The sequence below is a fragment of the Pelodiscus sinensis genome, chromosome 11 (genome assembly GCF_049634645.1).
Source record: "Pelodiscus sinensis isolate JC-2024 chromosome 11, ASM4963464v1, whole genome shotgun sequence".
NCBI classification, from domain to species: Eukaryota; Metazoa; Chordata; order Testudines; family Trionychidae; genus Pelodiscus; species Pelodiscus sinensis.
In genome coordinates, this window is record NC_134721.1 from 8,229,229 (window position 1) to 8,255,235 (window position 26,007).

At 45.5% G+C, this 26,007-nt stretch overlaps 1 protein-coding gene across 2 annotated transcripts in view; it reads right to left on the bottom strand.

The window, feature by feature from the left end:
• Positions 1-26,007, bottom strand: part of TAFA4 (TAFA chemokine like family member 4) — a 163,923-nt gene that overhangs the window by 94,681 nt on the left and 43,235 nt on the right. For both annotated transcript variants that reach the window (XM_075938568.1, XM_075938569.1), the window contains exon 3: positions 23,324-23,439. In XM_075938568.1, coding sequence (XP_075794683.1) covers positions 23,324-23,439 — 116 coding nt within the window. The remainder of the gene's footprint in view (positions 1-23,323; positions 23,440-26,007) is intronic.

Sequence of the window (26,007 nt, forward strand, 5' to 3'; positions counted from 1 at the left end):
TAGATGCCTAAAATATGGGGTTTTACTTTGATTCATGGAAAACTGGTGGCGTTGGCGCTCACCCTCCAGCGGTGCGTGCCTAGGTATGCATTGCATCGCATTTTATTTTCTTCAGTTCACAACAGTGTTTGGAACCATAGAAAAAGTGTGAGAAGCCCACGTTTCAATCCACAAAACACTGATACCCCAGGACTTGATGCTACCTAATCTGGCTGCTGTTGGGGGGGAATAAAAAGAGTGAGAGAGAAAGACACACATACACACAAACTGGAGTGGTTTTGCAAAACCAAAACCAGGTTTGGTTCTGATCCAGGTACCAGCTTAGCCAAATATCCACATGTTGTGGGGGGAGGACAAAGGCTTCTGGGTTTTGCTCCACTGCTAGTTGCTAATCCACTCTTTAGGCAGAGGATTCCCAGGGAAAGAAAGTGTGCTTTCCTAGTAAACTGCCTCTCTCGTTTTAGTTTGGCACAAATTACCAGGTGACTCAGTAAGATAAAAGGGATGTTTCTTGACTTCAGCACAGCAGAGTTGTTCGTAGGTTGCAGATTAATTATGTCGGCACCTTGTTTGGGGACTGGGGCATCACTTGCAGTAAACTGTATTTTGCTGAGGCCAGCATTTTCACACTGTCAACAGAATGTCTGCCTTTGGTGGCATTTCTTGCATTTGCAGCAGAAATAATGGGGGGAGGGGAAATCAGCCCCCCCCCCTGTTGTTCTATTTCCAACAGAAATGCCACACAAATGTTTTCTTCTGTAGTTCGGACACAAAAACATAGCAAAGGACAGGCTAGAAAAAAATTACATGACTCTCTCCCTCTCCTTTGCCCCGTCCCACGAAATGAACATCATCAAAGAGGTGAGCACAAGGCAAGGAAGTTATTAAAATCGCCAAGAGAGGGGGCACTCACAAATTCAGATAGCTCATCCTGGAATTCAGCCAAGCTGGGGAAAGCTCTAAGAGGCAACTTCCAATGTAATCAAAATATTGTGTTTTAAGCAAGACAGTCTTGGAAATGTTAACACACACACACACACACACACACACACACACACACACACACACACACACACACTCCAGGCAATGTGAATTTTCAGAATTCTAGCAACACTGACTCCAAACTGAACAGACTCAGAAATCTGCAGGCTCCTCTCTGTACAGCCAGAACAGATAGGATGGAAGAATTTGAACCCTTTTGTTACAAGTTAGATGAATCAGCAATAAAGAGAGACATCTATATTTATGTTCACGTACTCTGGGCCATATCCACAGCAGGTGTAAATCACTGCCAAAATGTGATGTCAGTTGCACTATCCCAAATTACTCCCTGCCTTTTTATTTATTTCATCCTCAAAAGTATGGTTTTTTGTTTGCTTATTTGTTTTAGGAGGAGATGGGGCATGTGAAAAGAACAATAAATGCCTGTGAGAATATATGGTCCATAGGGCCATCTCATCTGATGATGGCACCACCCAATGTTCCCTTTTTTTTTGGGGGGGGGGGGTTAGTTTTTATGCAGAATAATTTTGTCCTGTGCACCAAGGTATGTGTGGGTGTGCACCACCAGTACACTAAAACCCCTAGATATTTATATGGTTTTTTTTTTTATTTAAAATGTTTCCATAGGGATAATTATTCCATCCAGGACAGATTAGGCGTATTAGAATTTGCTACTCAAAGAACTGAAGTGTAAGAATTATAATTATGAAATGCATAGACTTTTCAAAAAACTAAAATAATAGTTTGAAAAAATAAATACAAGCACATTGCAGGAAGCATCAAAGAGTAATAGCAATAATACACAAACGTGTTGGGGGTGAGAGAGATTGTGTGCTGGCTGTTTGAGGAAGGTTCTGAGAAATGTCATGCGCCATCACTTTAAGGCACTCCCTGAGAGCTCCCCATCTCTGTCTCCTTTGCCCCCCGCTCTGTAGAGATGAGGTACGTGGGCAGGGGGAGGGGAGAGAGATTCTACATGCTGGCTGCTGGAGAAGTGTCAAAGACCAGGCTCTGTCTCTTGAAAGGCAACTCACTTACAGCCTGGAAACTCATTCAGACCTCAAACCGCAGCAGCTCTCTTGCTCCGAGTCCTGAGCAATGTTCCTGGTAAGCTTAGTACCTGGGTGGCTGCCCAGGAGAAAAATCAAATCCTGCCCAGCTGACTGGCAGAGCACCACAGCTGTCCACAGCCAGCAGCATGTGTGTTACTGGTGGTGCATATCTGCACATGCCTCAATGCACATAAAAGTTACTCCACACATGGGACAATTAGAGGGAATGTTGGTTCTGAGCCAGACTGTCACCTCTGTCTTGCTATGCAGAGATAGGGCACAGGGGGAGGAGATCAGCACACACACTGCAAGAGCAACATGGCTGCAAAACAGTGCGGGACAGGGCACCTGCGCGCGCGCACACACACACACACACACACACACACACACACACACACCTGGATGTGCGTGGCTCTGGTAATCAAATGAGCAGTCTTGACTTGCCCCTGGGCAGCCCCCCCCTCCACCTTACATCTTAGAGGGAACACAGACTAGCACTTCAAGCCTTTGGAGTAAATACCTCACCTCCACTGATGACATTTACTCTCTCATTTAAAAAAAAAAAAAAAAGCACAAATCAGAATGGTCCCAAATGGACACAAATCAGATATAGGTAAAAGGAACACACCGAAACCTGTTGGGGAACACTTCAATCTACCTAATCACTGTTTAAAAGATCTTCACGGGGCTGTCTTGTCACAAACCAATTCTACCAGCCAAATACACAGAGAGGCATTGGAATTACAATTCATCCACAAATTCAATTCTCCCTCCGACTGCCTACTCAGTGGTAATCATGGATGGCTGGGACATTCTCAACCTAACATTCAATGAAGGTGTCAATAGCTCTTTGTCTGTGCAGCTTCTTGCACTAGTACCCTTCTTATCTAATTGCTATCCTTTGATCCTTATCTGCTTCTTTTAACTATCCAATCTGTAAGTGCTTACTGATTACCAGTTCTGCCTATTTGGTTTTCCCTTTGATATTTTCATACCCTCTGCTCCTTATTTCCTGCCCCCTTCTATTTTTTTTTCCTTCCCCCCGCCCCCTTCTCCCCTATTAATTTTGGGTCTGCACATTCTAAACTCAAAACTCCGGTCATCTGAAGAAGCGGGCTGTGCCTACAAAAGCTCATGATACCATCTACATGTTTTGTTAGTCTATAAAGTACTAACAGACCATTTGTTGTTTAAGTCTATCCAAAGTTTACAGTTCACATGAAATGCAGTCCCATGGGTCCAGACATGTCCATGTTTCCAGACAGAGTCCAATGTACTGGCTGGACTTTGCAGAGGACATCTTTAAAGGAAACAAAGAAAGGCACCACACCTTCCAGCAATACTGGGTATGGGACATTGTAAAACTGGTGGGAAGGGGCGTACAACATGGGGGCTGATTTACAGGAGGGAAGGCCTTTGCTCCTTCAAAGGGGTCCTACAGCAGGTTCCCTTGAAGTATCAACCCGTCTGACATCCCGCAACGATCTTATAGGACACAGTTTATGGCACATCAGCAACAGCAAGTAGGTGAAGGAGTGTAGGGACTAGCCAGGTTGGCCAACAGGCTTCGCCGGGCTGTAGGCAAGGTAGGGCAGGGTCCAGTCTCACAGAAGGGGCGGGGCCTCAGGCAGAAGGGGTGGGGCTGGGGCTAGCTTCCCCCAGCCAGCCCTTCAGCACATTCTTTCTGGGAGACTCAACGTCCTCGTTTTTAACTATGCTGCCTTCAGCCAGAGCCCAGGAAGCCAGGGGAAGGCTCATTGTGCTCTCTTTACAGCCTATGCAATGCTTGGCATACCGGATCCTATATCCTTCTGGAATAAAAGGGAGGCTGGGAGTTATGGGAGGGGAAATTTAGGTTCTGTCCATTATTTTGCAGCCTAAGAGATGCAGTAGGCCTTTCACTGAAGTGCATAATTGAAATAGGATGACCAGTCTCACCACGGTCCAACATTGGACCACATCGCAAATTCACCAGCGGGACTGCACTAGCAAGGGTGTGGGTGAGGTGGCTTGTAGAACACAGTGTGCACAATGCAGGGGTTTCAATCAATGCTGGTAGTTCAGGGGTGGCAGGTATCAGAGGAGATGGAAGGTGTTGCCTTCCCAAACCACCAGGCATGGCCTTGACCACACTCTGCCCTCAGAATACCTATTGTAGGCATTAAGGGGCAGAGAGCAACTACCCCTAGAACCTGTACTCCTCGGTGCTCCAGGGCCAGGGATGCTGCAGCCACACCTCCCCCTCCACCTCCCCATGGTGCTGGGGCTGAGGCTTGGGCAGAAGGGGCAGGATTGGGTCAGGGACTTGCCTTCACTAGCCCTACCTTCACCTACTACCCATGTGTTAGTTGATCATCCTCATGAGCAAAAGATGCTGTTAAATATTTAACAGAAAATTGATTTTTGCCAATCAGGACTTCGAGCAAAACAGACCGTACCTTACAACGAGGATTGTGCCATTCCAGGCCAAAAGCCTTACCTGAGACCTACTAAATATTCTCACAATTTACCACATTACTCAAAGCAGAAAAGGCATTTGCATAGTATGCATGGTGCCCTTTGAGAAGATAGCCTTAGGGTTATGGGGAGAGGAGCTAATGGAATCATGTGAGACATGATTGGACATTAACCACCCTGATATTTAAGAAGTTTTTCCTAAACACTGGAATAAATTGCCTAGGGAGGATGTGGAATCTCCATCTCTGGAGATATTCAAGAGCAGGCTGGATAGATCAATGTCAGGGATCATCTAGAAGGTGCTTGGTCCTGCCATGAGGGCAGGGGATTGGACTCAATGACCTCTCAAGGTCCCTTCCAGTTCTAGTGTTCTATGAAGAGGTAAAGAGAAGTTCAGAAAACTCTCCCCCTGCTTATCAAACAATTCTCGTTTAAAGAGGAGTCCTGTGGCACTTTAAAGACTAAGGGTACGTCTACACAAAAGCGCTATTTCAAAATAATGTGCACATGGAGGACTTCTTACTCTGATTGCTGTAACCGTCATTTCATAAGGACTAAGGGAAGTCGAAGGAAGAGTGTTCTTCCTTCAATTGCCTGCTGCATAGACAACGCCAAAAGGCAAATTAAGTTATTTCTACTTCAGCTATGCAATTGACGTAGCTGAAGTTGCAAAGCTTAATTCAGCTTGAGCCCCGCTGTGTAGATGTACCCTAACAGGTGTATTAGGGTACAAGTTTTCATGGGTAAAGTGGGTCTTTGCCCATGAAAGTTTATATCCCAATAAATCTGTTAAGTGTTTACGGTGCCACAGGACTCGGGACACCTCATTGTTTTTGCAGATACAGACTAAGATGGCTACCCCTTGGATAATTATCTCTTAAAAGTCTAATAGAATCATGACATCCATGGACCACCCCACCCCCGACACTTGGATGATGCCCCACCAGGAAAACTAAAATGGAAATCACAAAAGGAAGGTCAGTCAGATACCAAGTAATAGAAATGTTGATCCTGGAGTAGCCTGTTCATAATTTTTTTTTATTCTAGCGAGTACTGTTAAAGATTGCTCTCCAGGAAGATAATGAATGTGGATTGTGGCATCCATTCTCATGCTGATGGATATCATTTCCACTCTCAGGAGACGAGTTTACCCTGCTGAACTCAACAAGACACATTAATCTCCTCATTCAGAATCCACGGTCCTCCAGAGGTTGTCACTTTTCTGAAAGAATGCAAAGTCGACTGCAGGAAACCAAACAGACAGCTGCCTCTCTCTTCTGAAAGCAGCACTTGGGAGATGCTCTTTGACCAAAAGCAAAGTGCCAAGGAAATCTGCTGACCGCTTCACCCCCTGCAATGGAGCTATTTTTTGGTTTACAGAAACAGAGATCTGGGCTAGAAATATTCAGACGGTCATGAAGAGCCTTCTCCAAGCCCACTGAATCAGTGGACAGACTCAGATTGATTTCCACGGGTTTAGGATCAGACTGTAGGCTGGTGGTATTCATTAAGGGCGACATTCCTCCTTGTGCCATACAAGGCCAATGCAACACGTAAGCACTACTTGAAAGTCCAACTCTGAATTTCAGTCTGAGCCCTCATTCCATAACCAACAGGCTACTCATACAAGTGCTACTCAGCATGAGTATGGGTACCCCAGGGAGGCCCGAGAGTGACTTCCCTCCCCCATAGAGCAGTTATTTTCTGAGCACTGCATTACAAGGTCCAAAACAGTGACTGGCCTCCTTGTCAAGAAGATCACACTAAGAAATCTCATTTTGTCTGCTATGTGTTGTCCCAGATATTCTGGGTTGCATGAAGTTCAGTGAGAGGTGTCAGGTCAGCTACTCTCGAATATGAAGTTTTCTACCCATGGGAGAGCTGTAGAATGGGCAGATGAACCATTTCCCAACCCCAGCCGCAGAAATAATATTCATTCCGGGTGGGATTTTCACAGGTACTCAGCATCGGCATGACTCTGCCTCCCATGAAGTCGACAGAAATTCTCTCTCATTCCCCTCTGCAATCCCATTTTCTTTCATTCCTCCCACCCTTGGCCAAAGGTGTCACATGCTGAGAGAAGGAAGTGTGGCAGGAACACAGCTGCTGCTCTTCTGCACCAGTTCCACCATGGAAACTAGTATGGCAAAGCCCGGTGCAGCATGCAAATAAAAAAAAAAAATTGAAGGAAGCTTTATGAAGTCAGGATTTGTAAGAAAGATTCTCTTTTTAAAGCCAGGGAAGGAGGGATTCTGCCCACAAAGCAAGCTATTAGGCTCCACACAGAGGTAACGGGTGAAACGTACAAAGTGGAGCTATTCAGGAGATCAGAGTAAATGAGCCAATGGTCCGTGCCAGCCTTAAGAACTATAAATCAGTGTCCCAGACTCTGCACACACAGCTGCTCCAGCATGAAGGGGCTGAAAAGCTCAAGGATGCAGGCCCTGTGTAAATCCAACCAGATGCTAAGAGACAGAGCAGGTGGAGGGGCCTAGGGTGGAAGGAGGAAAGGCGCAGCACATGCTGTTCCAGAGACTCTGGGCAGCTGCTGGGGATGGGCTGCACCAGGTTCTGGGGTTGGATCAGGAGCTGCACTAGCCCAGAATCAGCTGGGTGTAGGGAGAGTTTAAAGCCAATTTTCTGCCCCCTTCCCTCCCTTTGTGCTGTGCCACGGGGGGGGGGGGGGGGGGGGAGGGGGGATACCACACAACTGCACCCGGCGTGCACTAATCAAATGCTTAGTATTAAAGCAGCGGTCTCCAACCTTTCTAAGGGTACGTCTACACTACCACCCTAGTTCGAATGAGGGTGGTTAATGTAGGCAACCGGAGTTGCAAATGAAGCCCGGGATTTGAATTTCCCGGGCTTTATTTGCATGTTGCCTGGCGTCGCCATTTTTAAATGTCCGCTAGTTTGGACTCCGTGCCCGCGGCTACACACGGCACGAACTAGCTAGCTCGGATTAGGCTTCCTATTTTGAACTATCTGTACACCTCGTTCCACTAATCCGAACTACCTACTCCGTGCCCCATGTAGCCGCGGGCACGGAGTCCAAACTAGCGGACCTTTAAAAATGGCAATGCCCGGCAACATGCAAATAAAGCCCAGGAAATTCAAATCCCGGGCTTCATTTGCAACTCCGGTTGCCTACATTAACCACCCTCGTTCAAACTAGGGTGGTAGTGTAGACGTACCCTAACTGAAGTGCAGGGTCATCCACAAACCCAGACACCCTTACCCTGTCTCCTTCCCTGGCCCCACCCCAGCTCCACCCTTCTTCCAGGCTCTGCCCTGATCACTGCAGCCCCCATCGTCATTCATTACATGAAGCTGGGGCAAGGGGTTGCAAGCTCTGGTCTTGGGACAAGGGGTTGAGAGTGTGGGAGGGGCTCTGGGCCGAGCATAGGGCAGACAGTTGGGGTGCAGGAGGTGGTTCAGGGTGCAGGCAGGGGGTTGGGGAGCAGGCGGAAGTTCAGGACTAAAACAAGGGGTTGGGATGTGGGCTCCAGCTGGGCACCATGTACCTCAGGCAGGCTCACCCTTACCCTCTGCCACTCCCAACAGTAGCCAGTAAGCTCCCTCCATCCTGAGCCCTTTTGACCCCTCCCTTCACCACAGAGCAGGGGAGGGAGGACATCCTGACGTCAGCATCTACCTCCTCTCCCTACCCCACCCAGCACTGCAAGCAGGAGGCTCCCAGGGGCAACTCCAAGGTAGAGGCAGGAGCAGCAGGGGAGAAGATAGAGGTGGGGAGAGAGAAGACAGCTGAAGTGCAGACACTGGCTAGCTCCTCATCAAACCAGTCAGGATCACCTGTGGGAGGCGCCAGGCTCTAGCAGTACCATCCAGGTCTGCTAATTGGTGACCATTGTCTGAAAGGGATGCTCATGCTCTATAGCTATAAGACTCTCCTCGTACCTCCCTCCCTACCCTCACCCTATGTTTTAGGAGACTGAAGATTCCCTGAGCATGCTGGGGGAAAAACTTCCCAAACTCCAGATGCAGACCTCACTTCCTTTAAAACTCCCAATTACTTTAGGGACAGCTTTGCCCAAGTAGAGGCTAAAAGGAGGAGACGGTCTGGCATCCAAACAACGTGACCAGTCCAGCAAAGTTGCTGACAGATTATCATTGCCTCAATTCTGGTGGTCTTTGCCTCTTCCAAAACACTGGTGTTAAAGATCAAACGGGAAGACAGATGCTCTAAGATCTTGTGGAGGCAGCATTGGTGATACCACTCAAGGACTTCCAAGTGATGTCTGAAATCTGTCCCAGGTTTCAGACCCATACAATTGTGTTGGGAGAAAAACGGCTCGACAGACAAGAAGTTGGGTGTCTCTTTGAATGTGATCATCTTCAAAAACCCTGTGCCATAAACGAGCAAAGGCTGCACGGGCACAGCTCAGACGATGCTGGATTTCAACATCAATATCCATTTTGGATGAAAGACAACTTTCTAGGTAGAGAAAATGATTCACATTCTCCAGTGCCTCTCCATTGATTTTAATAGATTGGGCGCATGGTACCTCATTTGGAGAGGGCTGATGGAGCACTTTGGTTTTCTTGATGTTGAGGGTGAGACCAAGATATGCATAAGCATCAGCAAACATGTTCAAGAAGATCTCTCTCAGACAGGCAAAATTGTCATCATCATACTGAAGTTCCAGGATAGATGTGGTGGAAATCTCACTCTTAGCTTTCAGCTTAAGCCAAGCCTAAACAGCTTTCCATCCATTCTGAAGAGGTTTTCTAAGTCAGCTGGGAGCTTCCTAGCCATTAGGTCAAAGATGACAGCAATCAAGGCAACGAACATGGTTGGGTGATGATACGTCCCTGTTTGACTCCTGTTTGTACTTTGAAAGGTTCACTCTGGGAGCCAGTGCTACTCAGAACAGTCGCTTTCATGTTGTCATGAAGCATCTTTAGGACATTGATGTATTTATCAGGACATCCAGTCTTCGAAAGCACAGTCCAAAGGGCATGGCGATTCACTGAGTCAAAGGCTTTAGTTAGATCGAGAAAAGCCATGTACAGTGGTCAGTTTTCCACCCGACACTTCTTGCAGTTGTCGTGCAGTGAAGATCATAGCCACAGTTCCATAACATGGTTAGAAGCCACTCAGTGACTCTGGTAATATTTCTTCTATCGGGGCAGAAGACGGACTCATGCCAGAACTGTACCAGCAACAGCCAGAGACGTATCTCAATAGGGGATAAAGCAGACTGTGGAAACTTTTTTTTTTTTTTTTTTTTTTTTTTTTTTTAAGAGGGTAACAATCAAGGCATCCCTCATTTCACTGGTTATCTCTTCCTTTATCCAGATTTTAAGGATAAGCAGGCTACACTGCCAAATTAACCCTGGTCCGCCATCTTTAGCAGCGGTCCTATCTGGAGTAGGGACATTACATTTCGATAGATCAGCTAATCAAGTAGTCGATGGAATTTCCATCAACTACTTGATTAGTCAGTAAGGGGGTCACAACCTATCCTGCTGCACTTCTCCCTTGAAAATGTACAGGAGCTGCACGCAGATCTTGTACATTTCAAAGGGAGAGAGGCAGCAGAAACCCATACCAGCAGGGATTGAAGCAGTTCCTGCTGGCGTGGACTCCACTCTGTGCCTCTTCCTTTGAAAAGTACAAGACCTGCAGGCAGCTCTTGTACAATGCAAAGGGAGAGGAGCAGCAGTCGGGACTGGCACGAGTGGACTGTTTCAATCCCTGCTCGCACCGTTTCCCCAGTGCCCTCTGCCTCCCCTGCATCCCACGGAGACAGCATTTGCTTATCGGGTAGTTGACTAGTCACTTATATCCCTCATCTGGACCTGCTGCCTTGTTGTTCTTCATCTGCTTGATGGCATTGTACAGCTCATACAAACTGGGAGGGTCTCGGAGCTCATCCCTAGAAGGTTATTGTGTGATTTGCTCAAGAACTTCATCTGCAACCATGGAATTATGATTAAGAAGATCTTCAAAATGTTTTCCAGCAAAAAATAATGGCTTCATTGTCCTTCAAAAGTGTGGTTCCATCCTTTGAGCGAAGGGGGTTCATGCCATGACAAGCTGGCCCATAAACAGCCTTAACAGCACTAAAGAAGCCACGTGTACTAAGGGTATCTACAAAAATGAGGGAGTTCTTGAGTTCTGTCAGTCCACCACTTGGTTTTACGATGGACTTTTGCTTTCGCCTTAGTATGAGTTTTTCTCTTTGTCTTGCAATTTATATCATTCTGCCAAGCAGAAAATGCCACTCTCTTCTCATTGATGAGCTGATCGATTTCAACATCATTCTCATCAAACCAGTCCTGATGCGGATCGGTGTGGAAGCCAATCGTTTCCTCACAGGTACTGATTATTGGAGCCAGCCGAAAGTAGTAATGTTCCTCAACTTCTTCCGGAAACTCTAATGGAAGCTTTTCTTCTAAGACTGCTTGGAAGTGGTTACACTTAATGGGGTCCTTCAGATCTTGAACTGTCAGCTTGCATCTGATCTGTTTATTTTTCATCCTTCATTTGGGGGCAATCTTAATTTTCATTGTGGATTTAATGAGGTGATGATCAGTCCAACAGTCAGCAGCACTTGTCACTGTTCTTGTGAGAAGTACGCACTGCGATTTCGAGCATAAACTATGACATAGTTGAGAAGATGCCAATGCTTGGAACATGGGCGTCTCCAAGATGTTTTGAACTTGTCCTTTTGTCGAAAAAGGGTGTTTGTGGTAAGTTCATGTTCAGCACGCTTGGTCAGGAACAGGATTCCATTTGAGTTGCTTTTGCCAAGTCCTTCTTTCCTGATTGTTCCTTTCCACAGATCTGGGTCTCGTCCAACACGTGCACTGAAATCCCCCAGAAGAATGATCTTTTCTTTAGGGGTCTCCAATAAAATGTCTTCCAGCTAAGAGCAGAAATCTTCCTACTGGCAGCTCAGAGAGGCACCTTATGATCTTGTTCTTAATAGCAAAGCCTACTCCATACAATCGAGGGTCAGCTAAAGATTTTCCCTTCCAGAAGTAGGTGTAGCCTCCTTTCTCCTCCCTCACCTGTCCATCAGCTCTTCTAGTTTTGGAAAAGGCAGCAATATCGATGTTAAACCAATTCAATTCACAAGCAATTTTAGCTGTACATTGCCCTGGTCGGTCACCCTCTGAGTTGTCCATCAGGGTTCATACGTTCCAGACTTCAAAGTTGAAAATTCTCTTACATTTTCGACCACTGCGGTGGTGATCCTGCTGGATGCAGCTATACAGCCAGGAGGAAAAGAGGCAAGACTATTTTTAGGGCACTTTTTCTAGCCCATGTGGGGTGAGGAGAGTGGGTCCTAAAGAGGACAGCTCAGTCATGGGTGCAGCAGCCGAAATGCTCGACCTACCTCAGTCCTTGAGCAAGATGACAATCACAGAACTACAGCCTGTGTGTCAGTCTGTGACTAGGAACTTGAGGATCTCACTTCCTGTTCCAGTCACCACTCACCAATCACCACCGGACCTTTTGACTTATGCAGGTGTTTTCCCAAGAACTGGAAGATGCCTGGGCGGGACTTCTTTTAAAGTGGGGAGACTGGCACACAACAGTCATCACACTGTCCTTGACAGATAGAGGGCTTGAAACCAACGGCATGGACACCACGATGATGGAGATCCTCGATCTGCTGCAGCCTTCACAGTGGCTGTGACAATACACAACAGTTGTACCTCCATTGTGCAGTAATCCTCCGTCTGCTCTGCCATTGAGGACTTCCTGGATCACACTTTGTCTGGAACCTCCCCCTGGACTCTTCTGCCAGGGGTGACCCTAAGGGACATGACTGCAGCCAGCGTTGCTCTCGGGGGTCATTGCAACACACAAGCCTCTTCACCATTACAAGGCGATGATCCATGGACAGCTGGTAGATAAAACCATCAGGCTATGTCTATGCTGCATCGCTATTTCTGGATACCTCCGGTATCCCAAAATAACTATTCCATGTCTTTTGAGCACACCCATTATTTCAAAATATAACAGGCTCCCTATTCCAAAGTCCCTGTAAACCTCATTCCACAAGGACTAAGGGACGTTTCAGAACAATGGTTTATTTTGAAATTTGTGCAAAGTAGACAGCACCAAATTTTGAAATAAGCTATTTTGAAATTAACTCAAAATAAGCTTTGCAATTTGCAGAGTTCAAATTACGTAGCTTATTTTGAGCCCCAGGTGCATTGTAGATGTACCATAAGAGACTGCACTATTCCACTATTGCTAACTGAAAGAAGGGAAGGAGAGAGATTCCCTAGCATGTCTATTACCCCCATCATCTCCTGGAACCAGAATGATAAAGGATCCATGAGGTTACAATGGGTCTCAAGAAATGTTGTTACAGTCCCTCTCTTGGTTAGGTCTAGACAGTACATCACCAGCTCCACTGGATCAAGGTGAATCTCTACCACCACGTGCACAGACTGGGCATCTTCTTCCTTCTCTATCTTATTTCTCCTGTTTCCCAGCCTTCTCCTTTGGCCTTCAGTCTAAATCAGAGACCCACTTAGCTGGCCAAGACTGTATATTTTGCAATGCTTCCATGAGCCAGTAACTGGAGAGGCCTCTAAAAGCAATGCCCTAAACAGCCCACTACTGGTACGAGTTGGCCAGGTCTCAGAGAGGCTGATAAGACCATGTGCAGTACCTGCCTGTGTTTTTCCAGCAGCGAGACTACAGGTGGGACCCAGTGCCCGTGACATTTTCTATCTTCACTGTTCTTTTCTTTCTTTCTGTGTGCGTGCGCATCTGGCCATCTGGTTTTATCTTCCAGGAAACAGAATAGAATGTAACAATATGAGCTCCAGCCCATCTCATCTCACTTCTCCTCCTATCCTCAGGAAAGAGTTATTACGGTCTCCAAGACGGTCAAACAAGGTGTTTTTCCTTACAAAAAACTTCTCTCCAGTTAAAGGGGAAGGGAACCTACGATGGGATTTAAACAGTCTAAAATTAGACGGGAAGAATGATCCCTCAGAAGATGCGAAGCCAGTAGCAGAGCCAGGAATAGAATAGGAATCACCCAAGTTCCAGCCCAACACCGCAAAAACCTTCCTTCCTCCTCAGAACAGCCTTCACGAGAAGTTCTGGGCCCATTGTGGATGGGGTGACTCCCACAGCTGCCCTCACTAGGTTGTCAAAGGTGCCAGCCCCTATCTGAGAATGAAAACCAGCCCCCCCACTTCATAGTCCATGGCTCATGCTCACTTCATTTAATGTGACAGCCAGGCCCGCCAATGGCCTGGAGCGCCAGCTCACCACTGCTACTGTGGCGGTGGCTGGAGCGGTTGTATATCGGGTTGTAGATATAGATCTTGTTGTTATAGCAACTGAGTAGGTCACTGGGGTCAGCCCAGCTAGTCTGGGCTTATTCTAGTTCGTTCTGTGCTATGCAATAAAATGGACATTTGCAACTACTCCCGCTCTCTGCCTTTCCACTGAAACTCCCCACAACATAAGAGGAGCCACCGGCCCTTCAAATTGCTGGCAGAGGGCCACACAATGTCAGCACGTTCTAGGTAACATTGAGAGCTGGCGGGGTGGGGGGGTAACAGGCACGCTCCAAGCAACCTGCCTACTCACAGCCCCACCCTTTCTGCCAAAGGCCTCGCCCCTTCTGAGGAATGGAGCAGGTGTCCCCCTCTCCCGCTTTGCCCAAGGGCCCGACCAGACTGCTGGACCCGCTGGGGGCAGACATTTTGACTTAAGCTGGTCCGGCCACTGAACACACCCTCCTTGTTCCACAGGAGGAACTGCTTCCATTCCCTGCCTGTTTGCATGAGCCTGTTTTTTTTTTTTTACAGCATTTTCTTTAAAAAAAAAAGTTATGAAAAAATAGATCAGGCAAAGCAAAGAGCGGGAGGGAACCTGCTTGGTTAGGACTTTGGTCAGTGAGAGGTGAGGCTGTATATTTATTGCAGATAGCTCGCTTATTAAAAAAAATTAGGCTGTCAATGTAAAATGAATAAAATAAAGTCAGTATTTTTAAGAGCTTTTCCCAATGGCTTTAGATTAAGGTCACCTTGATATTGTAGGAAAGAGCACGATTTCAGCCTCATGCCACACCGATTGCTACATTGTAGCTGACCATTTGTATGTTAAATGAGATTCAATCATTCGGAAAGCCTCCCTTCCTCTCAGAAAGGATAGGTTTTTTTCCTCCGGATCCTGAAACATGATAGACGGAAGCGACGTATTAATCAGTTCATCTGTAATTTTTCACTGGCTCCCTACAATACACAAGTCTATTCGCGTATGATCACACTGCACAGGGCAAAAGTGCACATTCACGGAAAACCACACTAGAGGCTATATTTTACATTATAAAAGACCAAATTAATCCCTAAAGGTAGCATACTCATGCATCCAAAGTCAAGTCTTCATCAAAAATTTTATCCTATGTGTGCTAAGTTCCCATTGTTATTCAAAATGAACATATCTATAGTGTATAGGAACAGGGTTTTTTCCACTTATTTCTGCTCTAAAACAAATGCATGCAAACAACTCATCTTTGCAAAGAGACCCTATTGTTAAATTGAGTTGCATTTCGCTCTTTAATACTTGAGAGATTAGTCAGAACTTTACATTTTGGCTACCTTTACATTTTGGCTGCGGTGTAATAAAACACAAACACCACTGAATAAAACTTTCAGACATAAAAGGAACTAAGTTGAACAAAGGGCTAAAAGCATATTGTGCACTAACTGTGTCTGACCCATGGAAATACAAAGGGCTCCAGTTCTAATTAGTAAAATGCGCAGCTATGACTTAGATCATTAAACGGAGAGTTTCCTGCCTGTCCGCTGTTCTGTATTATCACAGCCGATTTTCAGCCATCCAGGGCCCTCTAGTGGGATGCAGAGTCTCCTCGCTGGTACACTTTGACTAACACAGCTCCAGCATGGCACCACCGTCCCCGGCTATAAAAATGTCATGAGGAGAACCACAGCAGCAGGTTCTTACTACAAAGCTGTATGTTTAGTTGCATGCACAGCATGACTGAATTTTTTTGGCATCTAAAGGTGGCATTCAAACACAAAGGATGAAGTCCACGTGTCAGTGAGAGTTTTGCCACTGCTTGCCATAGGAGTAGGATTATCACCCTGAGGTTGACCATTCTCATGGCTCTGAACTGTCTCGAGTCTTCAGGAAGAATGTTAAACAAAGGCGTGATCGAGCGACGAGAGTCAAAGCCTCCCTCACTGATCTTAGTAAGAAGAGCCATTTGAATTTTGGTTTTAGTGATTGCGACATTCCAAGTTCATAGGAACAAGGAGGAATTGCAAACACAGCTCGACATAGGCACTGACACACAAATGGCTGACCCACTGGTTTTACCCTGTTGGTTACAAAGGCTTTATGTGTTTCCCAGGCTGTCACTCAGCTCCCCAATCAGAGCTGGCCCAAGCTACGGGCTGACCAGGCGATAGCCTGGGGAGTCCGGATTGTAAGGGGTGCCACGCAGGGCTGCCGGGCCGGGAGGAGGCGGAACCGTGCATGCACCATGCGCCTGGGGCCCGAGGCGCAAGAATGCGCTGCGTGCCCGGGGCCACACGCCCGGGTCCATGTGCCCGGGGCGCAAGAACGGCTCGGGCCGTCTCTTCTCCTAATCCACACAGATAAGCACCAGTCCCTGAAACTGTTCACTAACTGCTGCTATCCTACTCTTTCCCCTTCTTCTGACCAGATGCCCAATACCACACTCACTGGAGGGCCATTTCAGATTTTGGTTGGTGGGAGGGACAACTTGAACCATGATTCCAGGGGCTATTTAGGCACTTAAACACTAGCTTTCTGGTAAATTATCTAACTATGAAATTCAAAGCCTCTGCCAGCTAATTCTTATATAAAGAGACAGACAAATATTAGACCCATTCAGCTCTAACATGTTCTGACCTCTTGTGGCAAGTCACTTAAGGGACACTTAGGTTTCAAATTTTAATCTCTATTCTAACATTGTTACTAATTCTACAGAGAGGCTGTGTCTAGACTACATCCCTTTTCTCGAAAAAGGGATGTAAATTAGACACTTCAAAATTGCACATGAAGCCTGATTTCAATTTCATTTGCAAAATGTAAACCTCAACTTTTGAATATAGGATCTTTCAAAAAAAGGGTTTTATTTTTGAAAGATCCCTGTCTAAACTGCCGTTTTTCAATCGAAAAGCCTCATTTTGAAAAAATACAGCTGCCATTATGCAAATGAAGCATGGGAAATTTAAATCCCGGCTTCATTTGCAATTTTGAAGTGTCTAATTTACATCCCTTTTTCGAGGATAGGGATGTAGTTTAGACACAGCCAGAGAGACCCTATCAGAACTCCTGGGCTCACTCTCAGCTCTGGGACAGGAGTGGAATCTAGTGCAAGACTAAACACACAGCCCGTCTGTTTGCAGCTCGCGGTGGGGTTTGGGTTTACGCGGGGCTCAACACGCGACCCACGGTTGGGAGCCAAAACTAAAAAACTAGTCAATATAATGGTCTTCTGTTTGAGTTTTAGTAGTTAAATTCCTGGACTGTCATTGCTCATTAAAGTGCTGCCATATGGGTGGAGATCGGGTAAATATTGCATTTTATTAATATCAGCAGAACTGACTTAAATGGGGCCTGTGTGTTGTGTAGTCCTGCCTTAATCTGTGTGTTCATGCCCGGCAGCATGAAAGAAGTTATTTGCATGTATATCCAACCCCACTTAAGCTGCAGCCCTCGACATGTGCTGTGAGTATCATTGTGGCCCCCGGGGCTTCCAAAGTTGGGTAGCCCTGGTCTAGTGGGTTTCAGCCAGGGCAGATACATCTGGGCTTTATGGTCCTTCTGAGTTTCTTGCAAAGGGCCATCTAGCCCAATATCCTATCTTCTGACAGTAGCAAATGCCAGGTGCTTCAGAGGGAATGAACAGAATAGGCAGTCATTGTGATATATATCCTGTCAACTGTTCCCTGTCAACCGCTCCCAGGTTCTGGGAAATAAAGGCAAGGGATGTGCAGAATATGGTGTTGGATCTGCCCACACTGGCTCTCAGCCATTGAGAGAACTATTTTCCATGACTTTTTTTAAACTTTGTTTTAGTCTTGACCTTCATAACATCCTCTGGCAAAGAGTTCCACAGGTTGATGGTGAAGAACAAAACTTCTTTTGTTTTACATCTGCTGCCTTTCATTGAGTGACTCCCAATGCTTGTATTATTTGAAGTAGCACACACTTTAGTCAAGTTTTTCCACACCATTCAAGATTTTGTAGACCTCTGTTATATCTCCTCAATCATCTCTTTTCCAAACTGAAAAGTCGCAGTGTATCTCATCTATCCTAACATGGAATGTGTTCAGAACGCCTAGTAATTGGCTGCCCTTCTCCGTACCTTTTCCAAATCTGTCTTTTTTTAGATGGGGTGATCAAATCTGCATGCAGTATTTGATCTGTGAACGTACCATGGATTTAGATCGATGCAATACGATATTTTGTGCCTTCTCTTATCCCTTTCCTAGTAAGTCCCAATGCTTGGTTAGGGTTTTTTTTTTATTGTCACTAGACAAAGCGCTAAGAGACCCCAACACCAGTCAGGGCAATGGGAGTCTTCCCCTAAATCAGGGAATTAAAGGGCAGCGGGGGGAGAACTAGGAGGGTTTTCCAGCATAAATTGTACTAGCCCCTAGCATTAGGCATTAATCAGCTCCCCAGTAAGAATACTGGTATCTGGATCTACATTTTCAGAAGTGACTAGTGATTTGAGGACACCTTAAAAAGGGGCCTGATGTTCAGGACTGGATACTCAGCACACTCTCAATATCAGGGCCTTTTAAAAGGTGTTTCAAATTGGGCACCCAAAACCACTCCAAGCTGAACCTCTCTAGTCTGGCATGCTCTGGTCCAGCAACATCCATGGTCCAGCAAGATTTTAGTTACCTGTATGTTCACGTATCATGGGTATGGCCAAGTTTCCCACAGTCCCATAAAGTTTTACAGCCACCCGTCCTGGCGCTCAGAGGTCTGTGCTGTTATTTAGCTCTAATTTACCCCTAAATGTCTTCTAAGAGCCCAGTAAGCAGTGGCAGTGTTGGTAATGCTGCTAGACAATATTGACCTCCTGTGGTTTGGCACTGGTCAGGTCCTGAGGGTGACCAACTAGAGAGGTTCAACCAGTAGTCTCTTTTGAAAAGGTAAGCCCACAAGACAGGGGTGAGGAACCTACTGTGGGTCACTGACCCACAAGAAAAAAAAATCCACTGCAGGCCACATACAAATAAAAAGCAACTTAAAAAAAAAACCCTAAATGGGGGGAGAGGGAGAGAGAGAGAAAAATATAAAACATTCAACTCATCTACCTCGAGGGCTACAGAAGTTTGTGGCTTTCCCCCCGCAGTGGGGTAAACCAGCACTCAAAGCTCCAGCCTTGAGGGGGGCTATGCACCAAGGCTTGCCACAGGCCAGATGAAAATAAGCAATGAGCTGGATCCAGGTCATGGAGTATAGGTTCCACACCCCTGCCTTAGAGGACATTATGAACCAGTTCAGCTAGGCGTAAGTATTTCTCGGAACGTGTACTCTCTCTCTCCTGCTGGAATCTAGGAATCCACAGAGCTTGGGCTTGATAAAGTGAAACTATTGTTAAAGGGATCCTGTGCATGCTACAATCTCCTGGCAAAAGGTTCCTCTTACGTTATCTCTTTTAAAAAAACGGTATTGGGAGGGGAAGAAGGTATAGACTCTATAGAAGTTGCAGAAGCGAAAGGATGTTGGGAAGGAAAATCTAATCTTACCCAGAATAGGGGCTCGCCACCTTTCCAGACCTTTTCAGGAGCCTGACTGGTCTCACAAACCCCCAAATTTCACCTCATTTAAACACATACAAAAATCACACATAAGAATGCAAAAAAGGATCATGGCACACGTGATTACTGAAAAATGACCTTATAATGAGATAAGGAGAAAGTCAGCCAAGAGGAATATAGCAATTGTACTTACATATCGGTATACAGAGCAGAAAGTCATTCTCTATGAAACGTTACTTTGTATTGACTTTGCTAGTGCTTATGTAGCCTTTTAAACTAGTGAGTTGATGTACCCCCTGAAAGACCTCTTCCTACCCCCAGGTTGAGTATTACTGCCCTACATCACTCCTGGTTCACAGTGAACTTCAACACAGAAAGCAGAGGGTGTCTGGATTAGTAAGAAAAGCCAGGCAATTTTAACTCTAGCTCCAATCTCAATCATCATGTCACTGCAGCCAGCCTCCTGTAAACGAGACATTTCTCATCTCCCCATGCCAATGACAAACTGCAGCTGTTTGACTAAGGGAGAGAGGAAGATTTCTGCACAGAGATGAAAGTATGAATGTGTTCCAATGTCCTCTCATGCCTCCATAGTTAATGCTTTCTCCTGTCCACTTTAAAATCTTCCCATTTACAACACCAAGACCTCCACCCAAGAATTTGGCCATTGATTCTGCTTTAGTAAATAAGTTCAGTGACTTAAATACATAGTCTTCTATAAAACAGATCAAAAACCAGTGGAATAGGAGTTCTGTCAAAGTAAACACCACAGATTTTGGCCAAATTGATCATTAGAAGCAAACATTTAAGAGTCTATTAGTTGCATGCTTCTTTGACCTAACCCACAGTGAGCTACTTAAGCAGATTTACTTAATTTTAAGTAGATTGCTTATACTTTACAATAGCTGCTTGTTACAGGGAGAACAAATTTGTGCCAACTCAAACTATGCAATTATGTGTTTTGACATGTGAAGGGAAAAGAATACCATCATTTGCACTGTTTCATAAACACCCATCATCCATGCACATAATAGAAGATGTTCTTTTCCTGTCACAGGTCTCTCTCTTGGGACTGTATGTAAAGTGCATTTTAAAGAGACACAAATAAACCTTTTTTTTTTTTTTTAAACACAGCTACGATGGAATTCTTGGCTGAAGGACATTTTTGGAAGTGTGTTTTCCAACTACTAATTTTGTTGCATTCTAGAGTGAAAATTCAACTATGATATCAGATGAGGAACTCGCTGTTTTTTGGAATGACAAGATGACACACACTCAGTTGTCTGTCCCCAATCTTTCTTAAACCTTGTCTACACTGGCATGTTTTTGTCACCAAAATTTGCATTTTGTTGGCAAAACAGTGAGAGTTGTAGTTGTAGAGTTTGTAGTCCGGGAGAGAGGGACACGCCCAGTTTTGGTGACAAAAAACTTCCACTTCAAAGAGATTTTTGTCTTTTCCCCCTCCCTTTATTGTCAACAAAGAGCCAATATGAACTTTGTTTTGTCAGGAAAACTGGCTTCCACCAGTATCCTACAATGCCTGCCCTGATGGCAGTGCTTGGTGTTTTGTGATCTCTGCTGCCCTGCAGGCATGCACCCCTCCCCTTTCAAAGTGCCAGGAAGTTAGACAGCTGGATGAGCTACTCCATTTGGGGAACAAACAAAAGAGAAAAATCACTGGAATGCTCCAATTCTATCCTGCTAGAAACACGGTGGCAGGCAGACTGCTGCTGCAGGGGGAGGGCTGAGGAGACAGCGGTACTACTTTGACATTCCTCAGCACAGAGAGCTCACAGAGCCATGAGGGAATCCCAAGTAGGGCAGGGATCAGCTCTGCCTTCCCACAACACTGCACTGTGGGATATTTACTCACATGGCTTTGCTCTATGGGTCAATGGGGGAGCTAGCAAAGTGGCCATGAAGTGTCAATAATGGGAGGCAGAAAAACCAGGGCTCACTTTTGATGTCAACACCACTTTTGCTGCCACATCTTCCCACTGTAGACATAGCCCCAGAAAGTGCAATTTCTACAAGGGAAAGACTGGCTACAAAGTCACTCAAGCCGTTCCCACAAAAAGAGGAAAAGGACTCTCTGGGAGATAAGGGTAACACTCCATCATCCTCTGGTGTTAAATTACCTGGAGCTGAAATTTTTAACCATGTACAGAATGTTTTATACGGTACCTTAATTAGAATGCCAACTGGTACAAGCAGCAGCACCCAAGCACTTCCAGTGCATGAACCATCAACCCATCACTTCCATTTCAGACCAGATTTACATCCAACCATACACATTAGGGGACAGCAAGCATAAATCAGTGCCCACCTACTGAGTGGAGTGATGAAGCTGGAGCAATGGCAATATTCCCCAGCAAATACCTACGCTCAAGTAACTCATATTTACCAATTTTTCTTCTGTTTCATTTCTCATAAACGCTACTAAACGCTTCAGAGCGAGCCTGGGACAGTTGCTGAATGACAGACAGGTTAAATTTCAATAACTCATAAATCAATCAGGGCACTCAGGGATGCAAAAGCAGTGCCAAGTAACCCACCGCAGCCTGATCAAAGGGACTTACAATGTTGGAGAGCCCCCAGTGATAAGTGGGGAGCTGCTGGGAGTCAATTATTTATAGTAGTGAGAGCTTTGTGCAGCTCTTCAAGATGCAGCAATGCTGATGTAGCGTGGGCATGTAGACAAATGCAGCAGCTGTAGGCAGTGCGTATAAGGCCCCCAACTGCTGGTGCTTGCTTCAGTTAGAGAAGGTGTTTTGGCAAGAACACAGGGATCCTTTAGCTTCCACTGGGACAATCACCGGAAGAGGGCAGGAAGGATATCAATAGCGTCTCACCTGAAAGATGGAACCTCTAACAAAGTAGTTTTCAAAGTACGGGTCACGACCCAGCTCTGGGTCCCAGGAGGTCAGGCACTGAGTCACTTTGTGGTAGGGTGACCATGCTGTGCCCAGGAAGTGGTCAGCAACAGGTCCAGCTCCTAAATGGGGGAAGGGGATGCGGGAATCCAAGCACTGTCCTTGCCCTGAGCACCAGCTTCCCACTCCCATTGGCTAGGAATTAGCCAATGGGAGCTGGGGGGCGAGGCCATGCTTACTGGCAAGAACAGCACATGGAGCTGCCTGCGCACCTCTGCCTCAGAGCTGAATCTGTTGCTGGCCACTTCCAGGGCGCAGTGTGGCCTGTGGTGCAAGGACACACAGAAAACCTGCCTTAGGTCCCCTGCAGCACTGCTGACTGAGAGCCATTGGAAGTAAACCTGTACCCCAACCCCCTGCCTTAGCCCTGAACTCCCTCCCTCATTCCTGGCCCCACCCATAGTCCGCGTTCTAGTCAAAAGACAGAATTATGCTGGGGTGCGAGCATCAACATTCTCTTCAACTGGGTCAGGAGAAAAAAAAAGTTTGAAAACCCAGTGCAACTGCACTGCACTGGGAACATGCCCCAGTCTGGGTGTCCGACTGGAGGCTCTGGTATACGGGTAAGAGTGTGCTATCCTGTAACATTACAAGAAAGCAGCTTCCTCCTGTGATTCAACCACAGCTTCTCCTGGTTTGCCTCAACAGCCAGGGTAAGAAAACGGGTAATATTCAGTCAAGGATTCATTTAATAAGAAGGGTCGGGGTAATTTAATGGAAGGATTGCCTTAAGTGGCATTAAGGGCTTAACCTAATGGCACTTTCTCTAGTGCTGACATTAAGAAATGGCAGATAAAGCTATATATCAAAACAGAAACTGCATGTGTAGTTATCTAATATTTCAAATGAAAAATAAGAACAAGTCCCAAAATCTTCCCCTCTGTGACGCACCATTCACGAGACCGATTTGGAGCAACTATCTAAAATTGCTGTAAACTTTCAAAAGGTTTTACAACTCTTGTCGCTATTTTAACCTTTTTCACTGATTATAAACGCATTGTCAACAGCTTCATCAATTATCCATGGCGAAAAAACGGACTAACATTCTGCAAGTGTTATTAATTGGTCTCAGTAGCATGTAATGAGTTTAAAAGCTCCTACCTGCGTGCCCTCGGGGATGGTGGCTAGAGGCGGACAACAATTTACAGCACACCATTAACACATAGACCAGAAAGAGCCAGTGAGATAGAAGCATTGATTTGGCACAGAATCTCATCCTGGAGGCAGAAAAGAAAGCAGCTGAGTGAAAGAACAATACAACTAGGGAACAATGTTAAAAGCGCTTCTGGGAAGAGGAAATCTGAAAAGATACTGATGAGTGATTGAAATGGTTTATTGCAAGGTAATACTGGTAAAAACCAAAAATTCACACTCGGGTTGGGATCAATGCCTTGCTAAGTGTGTTTCATAATTAGAAGAGCTGTCACGGTTATCGACACACCCATGTGTGTTCTTAGGTGACTTCACTGGGTTCGAAAAGAAAGAATCCAAGAAGGCCCAGGGGTTGAGGGGTTGAAACATAAGAACCTTGTGCTTTCACACGCTCAAAGACAACATTTCAATCTCTGTATATTTTAATTTACGTAAGAATGCCCACAGTGGGTCAGACCAAAGGTCCATCTGGCCCAGTGTCCTGTCTTCTGACAGTAGCCAATGCCAGATGCCCCAAAGGGAGTGAACAGAACAGGGTATGATCACGTGATCCCTCCCCGTCATCCATGTCTAGCCTGTGACAAACAGAGGCTAGGGACACCATTCCTACCCATCCTGACTTGCAGACAGTGATGGACCTAACCCCCATTAATTTATTTATGTCTTTTAATGTTACCTTGAGCATGTGAGGGCCTTCAACTGGATCCAGCTCACCCTCAGAAACAAGAATAGGAAAATCCCTCTATGATCTATTTATTCTCAGGACAGACTTTCAAAATAAAGCTCAGCTCCCATTTAGGTACCTATGTCAAGTTGCTGGGTTTTCACAAAACGTGCAGCATGTCACCCCTCCTGCTGAGAATCAAGGGGGCTATTGAGGGCGGAGCCCCGGGGGAGGGGGAAGGGGGAGAGGAGGGAAATATGATCACAATTTGCTTTGCAAACATTGCCTCTCTCACCTAGATATTGGGGAACTGCTGTTTGTCACAGCACAGCTGCATTAAACAGGGCAGATTCCAGTGCTCTCATTCATGCGGAATAGCAATGTATTCCACGGCTCCTTCCAAATGGGACTATTCGGACTAAGCTACATTGCCTTGTAAGAGTGGTGGAATCTGGCCCAGCGGAAGGCAGCATTACAGTTCAGGTCTTCCTGGCTTTCATTCCTCTGCCACGGCTGCCACAGTAGCATTCATCACGTGGAAAGACAACGTGATCGTTTTCTTCAGTTGAAGGAGGAGGCTATATTATGGATACAAAGTACCCAAGAGGGCACTGTACACTTGTACCCTTCGAGTCCATTTTCCAGCTGTGAGACTGGTCTCAAGCCAATTAAAAATCATCTATGGATGTGCATAAATTAACCTAAATACTCTTTTCATAGCAGTGGCTCTGCTCTGCAGTTAACCAGCATGCTGGGATTTGGAAAAGTCTAAGATGAGCATCCTTATTAGATCACAGCACCACTCACCGATAAAAATCTATATATTCCTTCTGCACTGGTTGTTGCAGATTTCAGTGTAATTGTATGAGAACTTCTTTATTTCATTATCAAAGAACTCTAACTGTTTGGCTAGTCTGGTTGTGCAAGTGGGTAAATATTCTGATCATTTGCCAAAAAATATATATATGGAGATCTCAGAAAATGGACCCCTCTACTATACCTACTGCCAGAAGCATTTCCACTTGGTTAAGAAAATGTTAAAGAAATAGACCATCAAAAGATCGGATCTCATATTTTCTCATTGGGCATGTCTAAGATACGTTGTTGTTGTTTTTTTCCCAAAAGAGGATATGCAAATTCCATGGAAATTTGCATATCTTCTTCCGATCTCACTTTTGAAAGAGGATCTTACAAAAGTGAAGGGAGTCTGGATGCATTTTTTCGGAGAAAAAACCTTTTTTGGAAAAAATGTGTAAACTTCAGTTTAAGGAAGAGCGGGGGTTTTTTCAAAAAAGGGTTTTTTTCCCCCCAAAAAAACACCTCGTCCAGACTACTTGCACTTATGAAAGATCCTGCGGAATTTGCATATCCACTTTTGAAATTTGTATGTAGTGTAGACAGAGCAATTTAGAATAGCTTGCCTGTTGTTTCCTGTCCTGCATCAATCACCAAGAGCTTTCCTTCTTCACTTGTTCATTGTACGAGGCATAAGGGATCTGTTGTCAAAGGCTTTAGTGAGCGACAGATCCGCATCTAGACTGCCACTTTTCATCACCAAAGCTCTGTGGCGACAAAAAGCGGCAGTCATTTTTATGCTATAAAGCGCGGGATATTTAAATCCCTGCTTCATTAGCAATTTCGGTATGTCTAATTTACATCCCTCTGTCGCCAGAGAGATGTAGTCTAGACATGCCCTAATGGCAATGTTGGTACTTCCCAAATTGCTCACAGGAGCGCTTTGTAATATCACACACTACTAGCCTGTTGTACTACTAGCCCTCTATTATAAAGTGTCTTGGCTGTATGGTGACTAAGTAGTAAATGAGGTTTATTAATTTAAGAAAATGGTGTTGAACTTCAACCAGCCAGACAAGATTTTAAGATCTTCTTCAAAGGAAAGCAGAGGTCTGCTTATCCTAAGCAACTATCCTAAGCCAGTGTGGTTATATTGCCCAAACAAAGCTATCAA